Here is a 14,015-nt window from a genome sequence, read left to right as displayed (position 1 = left end):
ACTTATTTGAGAGGACTCATACCCATGGTGTGGACAAGTGGGTTTTTAATATTCAAGTCCAGCCTAGCAGCAGGAATGCTCAGGCCCTTCTCAAGAAGGGAAATAATCAACTCCACTAATACACACATGGTAAATGAGATTGATGCTAGAGTGTTGAGTATGACAGATGAATGGTAGCCAGTTTCTCAGAGGAAAGTAATGTGGCTAATGGAAATAAATGAATATTCTAAAAAAACACACAACTGATTGTACTGTTCAAAAAGCTGTTCCTAATGGGTTAACAAAAATTCTTATTGGCAGAGAGGCCACGGTAAAATTGCACAACATGTTATGAATCTAAAGTCATAGTGTAGCGCAAATAACTTAAAATGTAAAAGCTATCAAGACTACAGTATAAAATTTCCAAAAGTTTCCTATTATTTAAAGTAAAAAAGGGGGTGACAGTGGAAGAATATCATATAGGGAAATGTATCCTGAGAATAATTTACATCTAAAAAATTTGTGCTTTAGAAAATTAACCTTCATTCAAAACGCTAATAGCAAGATACCCATGAAAATACACACATGGTGACAAAACAAGCCAAGGGAAAATCATTTTGGGGGAAAAAACATGGAAAAGAATCCCAAATCAAATTTAAAGAAAATATCCCTTTATTAACTTTTGGTCGAGAATATGTTTGTATATTTTCAGAAAACAACTCCGAGACCATCTGGAATCCTGTAACAGAGAGGAATAGACAGAAGCGCTCCAGCCATGAAGACAGAAGAGACACAATTCAGAGATGGAAGATGCTGCCTCAGCATACCAGCAGACAGCAGCCGCGGGTTGGTTGCTGAAGGATGCCCAGAACCAAACCAGGGATGGGTGGACCTGCATTACCGCCATTTGTCCACCAACCAGATCTGAAATATCATGGCTGACATGTACACATAAGGAACTATCTGGCATTGAAATTGGGATGCAAAAGAATTGTTGGCCCAGAAAGGAACTCATTACAGACTGATTCATTTGCCTCTCGGCATAACCATTATGGCTTGTTGCAGTTTAGGTTCATACAAGGGTATTTCTTGGATCACATGATCTCACACATCTAGAGCAGTGTTTCCCAACCTTCTCTCATGATGAGAATCACCTGGTGGAGTTGTTAAAACACAGATTCCTGAATCCCAACTAAGAAGTGCTAAACTAGAATTTTTGGGAACATATAGGTAAAATTGTATAGTTAACTAGTGCTCTAACACAGATGTTATATACAGAGCACTAAGTTAGGTATGCAATTTTACCTATATGTTCTCAAAAATTCTAGTTTAGCACTTCTTAGTTGGGATTCAGGAATCTGTGTTTTAACAACTCCACCAGGTGATTCTCATCATGAGAGAAGGTTGGGAAACACTGATCTAGAGGAAATAATGAACAACACAAACAGACCCAGAGAAAGAGAACCAGCGATCAGACTCTCAAACCTCAGAGGGAAGTAAGGGGGGATGGGGGTAAGAGGAAGAGATCAACCAAAGGACTTGTGTGCATACATATGGACCTAGCCAGTGGCCATGGACAAAGAGGGGGTGGAGGGGGTGGGTGGGGCATATCTAGGGAGGGGTTTAGGATGGGAATGGGGGAATAAGGACAATTATGTGAGACCATAATCAATAAAAATAAAAAATAAAAAAAAAGAATGGAGATGATACTACCTTAGAGTTGAGAGAATTAATGTGTTTATAGGGAAATAATACTTTTGCATATATACACATTATATGTATAAAAATAAATTTGTTTAGTATTTGGTAATGTAGAAAGTAGTCTTTGTAGCTGAGTTACAAAGAGTTTATTTGGATTTTCTTATAGACACAATAAATGTTTTTATGTTTATCCTACAGCACTTGCTCAAAAAACACTGGTCTACTCTATAATATCTTTCAAGTTGAAACAAAACTAAGTTTTGGCAAATACAGTTAACCAATATTTGGTCAAATTAAAGCAGTATACTATAAAAGTCTCAAAGTCAGCATATGTTTAGATTTCATTTTCTTCTTAGAAATTAGTGTAAAAATAATTGTCATATTTTCAACTTCACAAATGTCACTTACATTGACTATAAATGGATATTTGTTGAAAGATGACTGTATCTCATTTGTCAATGTACATATATTTCTTTTGTTTATTCAAGTTTATATTTCTAACTATGCTAGTGATCCAATTCCAAATAACTGTGGACCCTTCTTTCAAATGTAAAATTTCTGCATATTTGCAAATGATATAGAAATGTATCAAATATTTGTTACTGAGATAAAAAGATAACTTTTTAAAAGTGTAAACAGAAAAAAAAAAGTGTAAACAGTTCACACACATCATTTGCTGTGTGATAAGTTGAACGTACCTCTCCAACATATTCCATGACAAAACTCATTCTTTTAATCTTCACAAGGGTTTTTACACCCCAGCCACAGCCATTACTAGTTCGAAAGATGCAAAGTGAATACTGTGTGCCTTTCTGTACAATCCTATTGGGACAATCAGGTCCACATTGGCATCTTGAGTTGCATTCATAAATAGGGGTACCAGGTGGGATTTTAATTTGTTGGTTTTTATTATAAGCCAAAAGAACTCCAGCTTCAGCAGGACAACATTTCTCAAAGAAGCAATCTGTGCATGAACAACCAAAGGTAGCTTCATTTACTAAGCTGATTCCAGGAGTAGGTTTGTATTCATTAATGTAGTAGAAGTCTGAAGGTGGGCCCTCTAAGTCAACAGTATTTTCAACAAAAATCATTCCTTTATGATTTTTTCTTCTGTTGAGTTCATCTTGCCATCTCTGCAGAGCTATCCTTTGTTTAGCCTTCTTTACAATGTACTCAGCAATGGCTGGTTCCAAAGCTTCGTTATTGTTTAGAGTTATTGCTTTGCCTTTCTTTACCTGAGATAAATAATTATGCTTGTCATTAGAGAATTGCTGAAGTAGTAATGGGCACTTGAGATTTTGCAAAGGTTCCCAAGTATTTGTAGAATCTGGCCATCCTTTCCATTTTACAAGATAATATTCCATATCCTTAAAATACAAAAGAAAACACAAATCAGATTATGTCAATCCCAATTATTTAAAGTAATTTAATATTGTAAAGAGTAAAGTATGCCCTAGCTCCGTGGTCAGCTCTCGAGCCACATCATCCACAAAATACGAAGGCCTGGGGTGAGTCTATTTTGAAGAAATGGCATTAGAAGAAGTTTAAGTTTAAAAAATGTGGCTCTCAAAAGAAATTTCAATCATACTGTTGACATTTGGCTCTGTTGACTAATGAGTTTGCCAACCACTGCCCTAGCTGGTTTGGCTCATTGGATAGAGTGTCAGCTGGTGGACTGAAAGGTCCCAGGTTCAATTTCAGTCAAGGGCACATGCCCAGGTTTCGGGCTCAATCCCCAGTAGGGCCCATGCAAGGGGCAGCTGATCAATAATTCTCTCTCATTGATGTTTCTAACTCTCCCTCTCCCTTCTTCTCTGAAATCAATAAAAATACATTTTAAAAAAAGAGAGTAAGGTATCCATCATCATTTTATTTAAAGATCAGAATACATAGACAGATTTCTAGCAATTGAAGTACAGATCATAAAAATAAAACTTTGTTTCTGTATATTACATAAAATCTTTATAGAAGATGTTCTAAAGATACACTTTCCAAGAACCTGAAATGTGGCTAAGTCCAAATTGAGTTGTGCTTTAGGTAATACACTGAATTTCAGACATAGCACACAAAAATGTAAAATATCTCTTTTTAACTTTTTAAAAATATTGATTACTCTTTAAAATAGTTTGGATATGTTGGACTAGATTAAATATATTATTGAAGGTAATTTCAGTTGTTTCCTTTTATTTTGTTCAACATGGTTACTAGAAAATTTAAAATTACACGTATGTAAGCCAAATTATATTTCTTTTGGACAGCATGATTCCAGAGAATTTTTACCTTAGATTCAATCATGATTGGATTAGGTAGCAAACATTCAAACTACCCATTATTTGATTTATCCCTTGGACTACTGTTGACCACCATGGTAGCTGGAATCTTGCCTTCCTATCCCAGTGACTTGACTATATTTTCTTTCCTTAAAGTTGGATGGTCAAGTGTATATAATAAAATAATTCTGAAGTCTCTCAAATTTTTTCTTTGTCCTCTGGAATAACCAACATATATCCATATGCCCTCAGGTAAAATGCCTTCTAAAACATAAAAGTTATTAAACTGCATTGTATAGTTTTTAATTACTTTAATTCATATATATTGATAAAACTTAATTGGGCTACATTTATTTTGCCCTGAAACTTTATTTAATAAAGTTTTTATTATAAAGTAAAGATGCCCATGAAGCTGTTTTATGACTCATAATTTAGTAACGCCAAATAACTCGAAGGTCTAGGAAATGTGGCAATAGACATATTAAGGAGGTATGAATCGGGCTGAGGAGCATTAAGGCAGCTTTGAAGGAGTAAGTTACCTAGGTAGTGAGTGAGCTTATTTTCTTTCCACTGTTTTCATCTCAATGTTTTATTATATTTCTATTCAATAAACAGTAATGCTTGTGAATTAAAAGACTTTGCTTCTTTAGAAAAACGGTCAAAATGCTTTCTCCATTTAAAAAAATGGTTAAATTATGGTGTGAGGATATGCACAAAATTGTACTACCTCCTGCCCTCTCCCCCACAAAAAAAAAAAAAGGTTCAGACATACATTTATCAATCTGGTTCACTAACGTATAACATGGATTTCTCCCTCCTGTTAGGTAACTTCTAACATTTGGGATTATTGTTAGCAGGTATCTGCTCAGCAACAATGAGACCTACTTGGCAGTATCTAACATCTATTTCCCTTAATTATTAAAGTGTTAACTTTTCTGATTCTAGAACAAAGTAATACAACCTTGCTCATCTTATTTTCCTTTTACAGCTTTTCCTACTATAGCTCTGGGTAGTGCCAAAAGTTGCAAAGACTGGCTTCAAATCAGATGATCAAGCTAAATTAATCATTCAACAAAATTAAAAAAACACTGTATCACTGAAGTCTACTTCCAAAACAATGAGTAACTTTTATATTTAATCACACTGATACCTAGTAGTAGGTATCAGTAAAGATGGTAAATACAATAGTAAAGATGCTTATAAAACAGTGTCTTTGACAATAGTATAGAAATAACAGTAATATGTAATTTCTGCTTTGTAGACTTTTATCTTTTATATGTGTATTTTTATTTTAAAAATCTCAAAAACATATTTCCATTTTAAAAACTAACTTTAAGCAGGAAAAAGACCAGTTTGACTTAACAAATTTGATTAATTCAATACCTTAAAATTCCAAATAAAAGCCAAAAAGTTTGTCTATCAGTATCTTATTCATTCTGATATACAATCAACTCTTGATTACCCACAGAAATAGAATATAGTTATAATAATGATCTATAAATTACTCCTGTATAATTTGAATTGCATCATATGAATTTTTTCTTAAAGACATTTCCCCTCCATTATGTTTGTTGTAGGTTAAATTCAGATATTTGCCTGGCTGGTGTGGCTCAATGGTTGAGCACTGACATATGAACTAGGGAGTCATGGTTCAATTCCTGATCAGGTTCTGGCTAGATCCCTGGTGGGTGTGTGCAGGAGGCAGGTGATCAATAATTCTCTCTCATCACTGATGTTTCTATCTCTCACTCTCTCTTCCTCTCTGAAATCAATGAAAATACATTTAAAAAAAATTTATTCAAATATTTTAGTATCTAAAATAATTAGTATGTGAAAACTCGGTCACTAGAGGGTGTGATGAAATGTAATACTAACTTCAGGAGTAAAATATCATTGGTAAAAGAAGGCAATAATATGTAAAATAAGTAATAATGCAAAACAGTACAATTTTAACTACAAAAACAAACAAGACAATATATACCACTAGAACATAAAGAGGGAAATAAATATAGGTTATTCAGAAAAGGGGACTGAGGAAGTAGAACAAACTTCACTGTGAAAGACTAATAAGATTTCCTGGGTAGGGAACAGGACAGGCAGGTTGAAAAACATGAGCAAAAGCCTAAAGCTAAGATTTGCATGAAGTATTTAGAAAACATGAAGAAATGAAATTTGCTGGTTTTTAATTTCAGATTATTAAAGTGATAGATAAAACTGTAATGGCAAGGCAATAGAAAATTTAACATAGCCTTAGACACTTAAGGCATTTGAACTTTTATTATAGGCTAATGTTCATTATAATTCTTAGAAGCCCTGGTGTTTCTGTGGGGAGTTTCATAAAATTCATATACACTTAATTCCATATTGTTTATCAGGAATCATTTTACAAATCTTCTAATTGCTAAGTCAACAATTCTGCAGTTCTCATCTGTCTTGACGATTCTCCTTGGGTTTTGATATCATGATTCTCTCTACACTCTTATTCTTCTTCTGCCTTCTTTGCTGAAACCATTATCCTAGCCTATCACTTGAAAGGAACGTGGATACTAAGGGCTCTATCCTTAGCCACTTTTCACACTACCCCTTCTGACAATTTGAAGAAAGCTATGGACCTTTACACATTTTGGGTAATTTTAGGATATTTGGATTTCAAGTAAAGAATTCCTGCTCTAAAAATTCTCTCTGGGCAACCTCACCAGTTTAAAGGTTTTAATTATATACTGCTAAGTCCCAAAATTTTATATGTAACCCAATATTCCTATAGCCTACTGGATGTCCAACAGGATTTTAAATCAATCTATCCACATGGAACTTAACCATTGTCCTTCCCAAACAGATTATTTCTATAAGAGGAATCTTACCCATCTGCCTAGTTACACAAGTTGCAAACCAGGAGGTTAATCTTGATCCTCAATCCAATCCACCATCAAATGTCTTTAGATACTTGTTCCTGTCCATCTCTATTATCTATGGTTATTTCATGCATTCAATTCTTGCTTGGATTATTACATTAACTCCTAACTGGTTTCCCTGACTCCAGACTGGCAACACTGAAATCCATCTTTCTTTACTAAAGTGTAGAGGTTTTTTAAATAACAAAAATCTGCTCTGTTATTTACTTACTTAAATATTTTAATGGTTTTCCCACTGCCTACACAATTTTTATTCTTCCTGTTCTAAACAAAGACCATTTCTTGATTGGGTCTCTGATTCCTCTGCCTCAATCTTCCATTATAGCCCCATTCACATGCTACCCTCTGGCCACACTGAACTGCTGTTAAGTACTTGAACATAACAGGCCTTTCATACCCTTCTGTTTTCTGTACACAGTTCTCTAATTAGAATGACCTCTTCCATTTGCCTAATGAATACTTATTTCAGTTTCATCTTTTATGTGCGGAAAAACCCCTTTATCTATAAAACTCAGCTCAAATGTCATCTCTTCAGTGAAATCTTTCCTGTTTCTCTTGTTCAAGGAGGACTGAATACTGCCAACCCCTTGTGTTCCCATTTCTAATCTAAACTATAAGCCATTTGTAGGAAGAAATGGAACCTTATTCTTTGTAGCCCCAGAACCAAGCACAATTGCTTACTACCTCTTAGGCTATGACTAAATATTTCTGAATGTCTAACAAAAAATGACCACCAAATGTATGCAAGATAAAATTTACAATAGTAATTATATGAATCCTTAAAATACAAGCTGTTACACTTAACCTGGAGATGGTTAATTCATGGTTTTTCAATATTGTTTTGAAATCTACTGTCTATCCTAATGTATAAAAACCCAGGGTCTGTATGGACCAACTGAAGGCTCCATCAAACACCAGAAGTTAGTCCTGCAGTCAGTGCTGGGTCAACCATGGCAACCCAGCACTGACTGCCAAGAGAGAGGCAGAGTCTGATTCATAGCCTCTATGGCAGCTGTCGATCAGCCGTTGGAGATAGGCCCGGAGACGCTGACTGGCATAGAAACCTACCAATCAGAACCAAATCTGGGTGAACTGTGAGGAGCCAATGGCTGCCTAGGAGGCAGAGATTTTGACACTGACTGGCATAGAAACTGACCAATCAGAATCAAATTGGCCAGCATAGGAGGGCAGTTGGGAGCAAGATCAGGCCAGTAGGGGAGGGCAGTTAGGGGTGATCAGGGAGGTAGAGGCAGTTAGGGGCAATCAGGCCGGCAGGGGAGAGTAGTTGGGGGTAACCAGGCCAGCAGGCAAGGGTAGTTGGGGGCGAGATCAGGCTGGCAGGGGAGGGCAGTTGGGGGGGGGGCGACCAGACAGGCAGGCAGAGGGGTTAGGGGTGACCAGGCAGACAGAAGCAGTTGGAGAGATCAGGCAGGCAGGCAAGTGATTGGTTAGGAGCCAGCAGTCCCAGATTGTGAGAGGGATGTCTGACTGCCAATTGGACAGTAGGACATCCTCCAAAGGGTCCCTGATTGAAGAGGGTGCAGGCTAGGCTGACGGAAATCCAACCCCCCCGCCCCCCCGCCCCCCGCCCCACACCATGCACGAATTTTGTGCACTGGGCCACTAGTAGCAAGTAGTAGCAAGCACAAAAACTACCCTGTTTTCCTGAAAATAAGACAGTGTCTTATATTAATTTTTTCTCCCAAAGTTGTGCTAGGTCTTATTTTTGGAGGATGTCTTATTTTTGGGGAAACACGGTGTGTGTGTGTGTGTGTGTGTGTGTGTGTGTGTGTATAATCTAATAAGAGTAATATGCAAATTGACAGTCACTCCAACACACAAGATGTACAGTTCGGTGTAGTCAAAGATGGCTGCCCCCATTTGGACACAAGATGGCCACCACAACATGGCCTGCAGAGGAGGGCAGTTGGGGGTGACCAGGCCAGCAGAAGAGAGCAGTTGGGAGGGACCAGGCCTGCAGGGGAGGGCAGTTGAGGGGAACCAGGCCTACAGGGGAGGGGAGTTGGGGGGGGATCAGGCTGGCAGGGAAGGGCAGTTTGGGGCAATCAGGCTGGCAGGGGAGCAGCTAGGCATTGATCAGGGTGGCAGGGGAGTGGTTAGTGGGTGATCAGGCTGGCAGGCAGAAGCAGTTAGGGGCAATCAGGCAGGCAGGCAGTTGGGAGCCAGCAGTCCTTGATTGTGAGAAGGATGTCCCAGTGGGATTGGGTCTAAACAGGCAGTCAGATATCCCTCAAGGGTTCCCAGATTGGAGAGGGTGCAGGCTGGGCTGAGCAACACCCTACCCCCATGTACAAATTTTGTGCACTGGGCCTCTAGTGTGTTTGTGTGTGTGTGTGTGTGTGTGTGTGTGTGTGTAGGCCCTAGCTGCTTTGGCTCAGTGGATAGAGCGTTGGCCTGCATACTGAAGGGTCCTGGGTTCCATTCTGATCAAGAGCACATGCCAGGGTTGCATCGATCCCAAGTAGGCGGCATGCCAGAGGCAGCCGATTTATGATTCTCTCACCATGGAGGTTTCTGTCTCTCTCCCTCTCCCTTCCTCTCTGAAATCAATTAAAAATATATTTTAAAAATATACATGTGAGAAGAAAAAACAAAAATTTATCTTCTCATTAGCTAATAGTTTTCTGCAAGTTCTGAATCTCCATATTCAATATTAGTGATAAAATAGCCTGAATCTGATTATGAAAACACCAGTGTTGTATGAGAGCACAGTTTGACAATTACTGTATTTTTCCATGTATAAGATGCCATTTTTTTCTAAAATCATTAGACTGAAAATTGAGGGACATCTTATACACGCATGTCAGCCGAAGGGGGAGCCACGTAGTGTGTAACTGCCCATACCTTGTCAAACAGGCTTCCTCTAATCATGAGCCTTATTGTTACTGATATCAGTTTATGCCGTAATTGGAGGTGGAGGTAGAGAATGGACAGATGCAACAGAGACTGGAGTATTCTGATGTTCAAAAATAAAAAGATAAATACTGGTAAGTGACTGTCTTACTCTGCAAAATTCAAGCTGAATGAAATCAGCTATGCAAAAGAGCTTCAGAGAGATAATTTGGACCTCCTCACACTGAGTGTATGATCAGACAGTGGAGAAAACAGGAAGAACAACTCCTTCAGATGCCAAAAATGAAGAAGGCCTTAAGAGGAAAAACAGCAAAAATTTAAAATATTGATTTCTTAATTTGGGGTTGGAAAAGTGGGGGGGTGTCTTATACATAGTGGCATCTTATACACGGAAAAATATGGCATAATGATTAAGAGAAACTCACTGGATTTTCATGCCAGCAAATGACAGAGAGCAGGAATTGTGAGAGCTGGTTAGAGGCTGAAGACTAAAACAAATGAACAAAATGTTTTTGGAAAGTCCTTTCTTGGAGCTCTGTTTTCCTGATCTCTAAAATTTGCATTTCAGTGCAATCATTTCTATGTTATTCCAGTTCTTAACAAACCATTCTAAGTGCAATCAGCCTTAGGAGTATTATTCTATTGTTAGATGTGGAATATTCTGTTAGTATGCATCATGTGGTCATTCTAAAGACACAAAATTATCTGGGTACTTTAAGAAGGCAATCTCTTTCTTAATATTTGCTTACTAAGGGAGAAGCCCCAGCAATGTACATAGGGGTTCTGATTTTTTACTGATCAGCTAAGTATGCTAATAAAGAGTACCCATAGTTTTATCAGAAAATTTTCTGTATGAAAGAGTGACATGGCTAGAAAATGGTGTGGAAAAAAAAATCACACAGCACTGAGACTGACTTCAATTTACATCCTAAAAGTTCAACTGAACCCCAATATGAACTCATAATAGTAACCACCCGGTTCACCCAGTTAGTAATCTTTCCATTCCCTAAGTTGGCTATTTCAGACCTTCTCCACTTTGCTTGAGATCCCACACTACTACTTCGTGTTATTTTCAATAGCTCATGAACTTTGTTCCTAATGCAGAGAGAAAATAGAAACCACCAGGCAGAAATTCCCTTAATTTCCACACTTCCATGGACATATAACTAGAGGAGAAGGTGGATGCAAAAAAAACAAAAGAGATGTACTTCCTCCATCAATTATCCCTACTTTCTTGAGTCTTTAGCTTATCCTGTTCTATGGTTTTCATCTACATCTCCCTCATTTTTAAAAAGCTAAGTCAAACTAAACATGCTATGAGATATAAATGCTTAAATATGTAAGGGATCCCTAAAAGATATGATAAATTACTAAAAGTTGAAAGACTGGAGACCAATGTTACAGGGGTATAAGATTTCCTTTCCGTATATAACCTTTTACAACTTTCAATTTTTTAAATCACATGCATGTATTACCTACTCAGATTTTTTTAAAATAAAAAAATTAAATTTATAAACACCCTTATACCTTACATTGACCTTCCTCCCTTTCTTCAAAGTTGAATTCTTGAAAGAGTTGTCCATACTATTTTACACTTTCTCATCTCCAATTCTTTAATTCATTCTATTTTGGTTTCTTCTACCCAAGCCACAGAAACTGCTCTAAGGGCATCAATACTTACTTTACAATCTTTGGCCCACTGGTCACTACTCTATCTTGCTGACATTATCTCTTTCACAGGCTTCCATGATTTAATCTTCTGTTTTTTTTCCCCTACCTTTCTTACTAGTTTGTCTCAATCTTTGGTAGCTCTTCCCGTGACTTCTCTCTTACTGTTCCTCAGTCCTTGTTTTTCTCTTCTCACGTTTTTCTTTTTCTTTCTTTCTTTCTCTCCCCCTTTTTTTTTTGGCTTGGCTTGGCATTACTGTAATAGCCCCTTACTACTCTCAGTCCATTCATGGCACAATAGTCAGAGTAATATTTTCAATATACCCTTCATATCATGTCATTCCCCTGCTCAAAAATACTGTTTCCTATTGTGTGTGTGTGTAAAAAAAAACACAAAAAACAACCAAAAACATTTTTATTGATTTCAAAGAAGAAGGGAGAGGGAGAGAGAATCAGATCGGCTGCCTCCTATACAACCCATACTATGGATTGAGCCCACAACCCTGGCATGTGCCCTTGACCAGAATCAAACCTGGGGACCCTTCAGTCCACAGGCCAATAGTCTAGCCACTGAGCCAAACTGGCTAGAGCTCCCTACTGTTCAAAATTCCCTTCTTGGCCTCTAAGTTGTGCTACATTTCTGGGTCCAGCCTATCCTTCCAGCCTCATTTCAATCCCTCTTGCTAACTATATCCCATTCACACTTTGTATTCCTTGAAGAAGTCAGGTTCTCTCTGCCTCAAGACCCTTCTCTATTTATTTTTTCATTCTTTGACTATAAGTTAAACATCAGTTCCATGAACACCTGCCCAGTGTTTGTAGGATAAGTTAGAGCCTCTGTTACATTAGCACTTACCTCAACTATAACTAAGTACTCTGTACCAGGATATTAAAGGTTTTTACCTTCACTGAAAGAGAAACTCCATTATATCAGGGATCATACCTCTGTATCATTTATTGCTGAGATCACCAGTGCCTAGCATATAATGTGATAGATGGCCAATACATATCTGTTGAGTTAATGAATAACTGTATCTTTCCCTACAGCTTCAATTACTACTTTTTTTTGCCAATTACTTCAAGATCTATATTTCCAGCAAGTTCTCACTCTTTATTAGAACCATATTTCTCACACTTAAATACTTTCAACCTTCTTCACCAAACCTAGTCCTCCTATCCTAACCCTCCTATATTCCTGCGTTTTGTTGAACAGTATTATTATCTAAACAACTGCAGGTCAGAAACCCAAGTTTTTCTAGATATGGAACCCTCACTGCCAGATCCCCACCAAACTCCCAGACCACTAAACCACAAAATTGTAAATTTCATATCCTTGATAATTTTAAAAAGTCACCTACTTCTCTTCATTTCCATTGGTATTACTTTAGTTCAAACATCATCATTTCTTCCTTTTTTTTTTTTTTTTTTTTTTTTAATACTCACCTGAGAATATTTTCCCATTTATTTTTAGAGAGAGCAGAAAGGAGAGAATGCAACAGAGAGAAACATTGATGTGAGAGAGACACACCAATCAGCTGCCTCCTGCATGCACCCCAAAACCAGGACTGGAGATGGAACCTGCAACCCAATTATGTTCCCTTGATCAGGAATCAAACTCTTTAGTGCCCAGGCCAATGCTCTAACCACTTGGAAACACTGGCAAGGGGTAATCACCATAATTTCTTGTGTGGATTACTGCAATAGCCTTTCAGAATGTGTTAGGTAGTACGCTTGTCATTTCCCTTCCTGTCAATCCACTTTCCTCATTGCACAGAGAACTCTTTAAATTACATATCTGATTGTGTCACTCTTTTTGGAACCTTTCAAACAATTCCACTGTTACAGAATGGCTGGAAGCTCTTTCACTCATCTTTCATTCTTTCCCATTCCCATATCCCACTCTATTCTCTATACTAAAGCCATAATGAATTATAAGACTTACTTATTCAGTCCCTGTTGGATATCACCTCTTCTGGAAAGCTTCCTGTGACCTGGCCTAAGTGTACCTTGCATAGATCTTGTAATAACATCTGCCACAGCACTTTCTGTACTATATTGCAATGGATGACTTGTCAATCTTTCACTAGGCTATGAGTTCCTTAAGCTGATGAACAGTTTCTTATTAATGTTTACTTTCCCATTGCCTAATGTAGTACCTGACACACAGAAGAAAATCAAATGTTTATTGAGTAAGATTATAGATAGAAGAAACAGAAAATATTAGCCAATAGACTGCAACTATAATATAAGCATGAAGCTATGGCCTACACTAATAGTGTTGTGAAGACTAGAAAAATCACTGAAGCAAAACCAATTTATTAACCATGAACTAAAATACCCATTATGTGCTAGAGACTATAGTAAGACATAGTTCTTGTCCTTAAATGGTTGATAATTTAGCAAAAAAGTTATGAAACAAAGCTATAAAATGTGATAAGTTCTAGAAAAATTACAAGAACAGTACTTAAGAAGTCCTTATCATAAAGCAATTAATTTTACTGGAGATGTGAAAGGGAAGAAGGCTCTACAAAAGGTAGTAACCTTTCAGCTGAACCTTGCAGATCAAGTAGTATTTTGCCAAAGAAAGAAGGGAAACAACAGTATTCCAAAG

General features: G+C 37.4%; 1 protein-coding gene across 5 annotated transcripts in view; it reads right to left on the bottom strand.

The window, feature by feature from the left end:
- The window catches only part of SUV39H2 (SUV39H2 histone lysine methyltransferase), a 46,144-nt gene that overhangs the window by 14,459 nt on the left and 17,670 nt on the right, over positions 1-14,015 (bottom strand). For all 5 annotated transcript variants that reach the window (XR_014793581.1, XR_014793582.1, XM_084868667.1 and 2 more), the window contains one exon: positions 2,379-3,047. Coding sequence is in view for 3 of the 5 variants with exons in the window: in XM_084868667.1 (XP_084724793.1) it covers positions 2,379-3,047 (669 nt within the window). In the remaining 2 variants the exon portion in view is untranslated. The remainder of the gene's footprint in view (positions 1-2,378; positions 3,048-14,015) is intronic.

The sequence above is a fragment of the Pipistrellus hanaki genome (genome assembly GCF_964339955.1).
Source record: "Pipistrellus hanaki genome assembly, chromosome: 1".
NCBI classification, from domain to species: Eukaryota; Metazoa; Chordata; class Mammalia; order Chiroptera; family Vespertilionidae; genus Pipistrellus; species Pipistrellus hanaki.
Note: the sequence above shows the minus strand (reverse complement) of the source record. Positions and strands in the feature narration are given on the sequence as shown.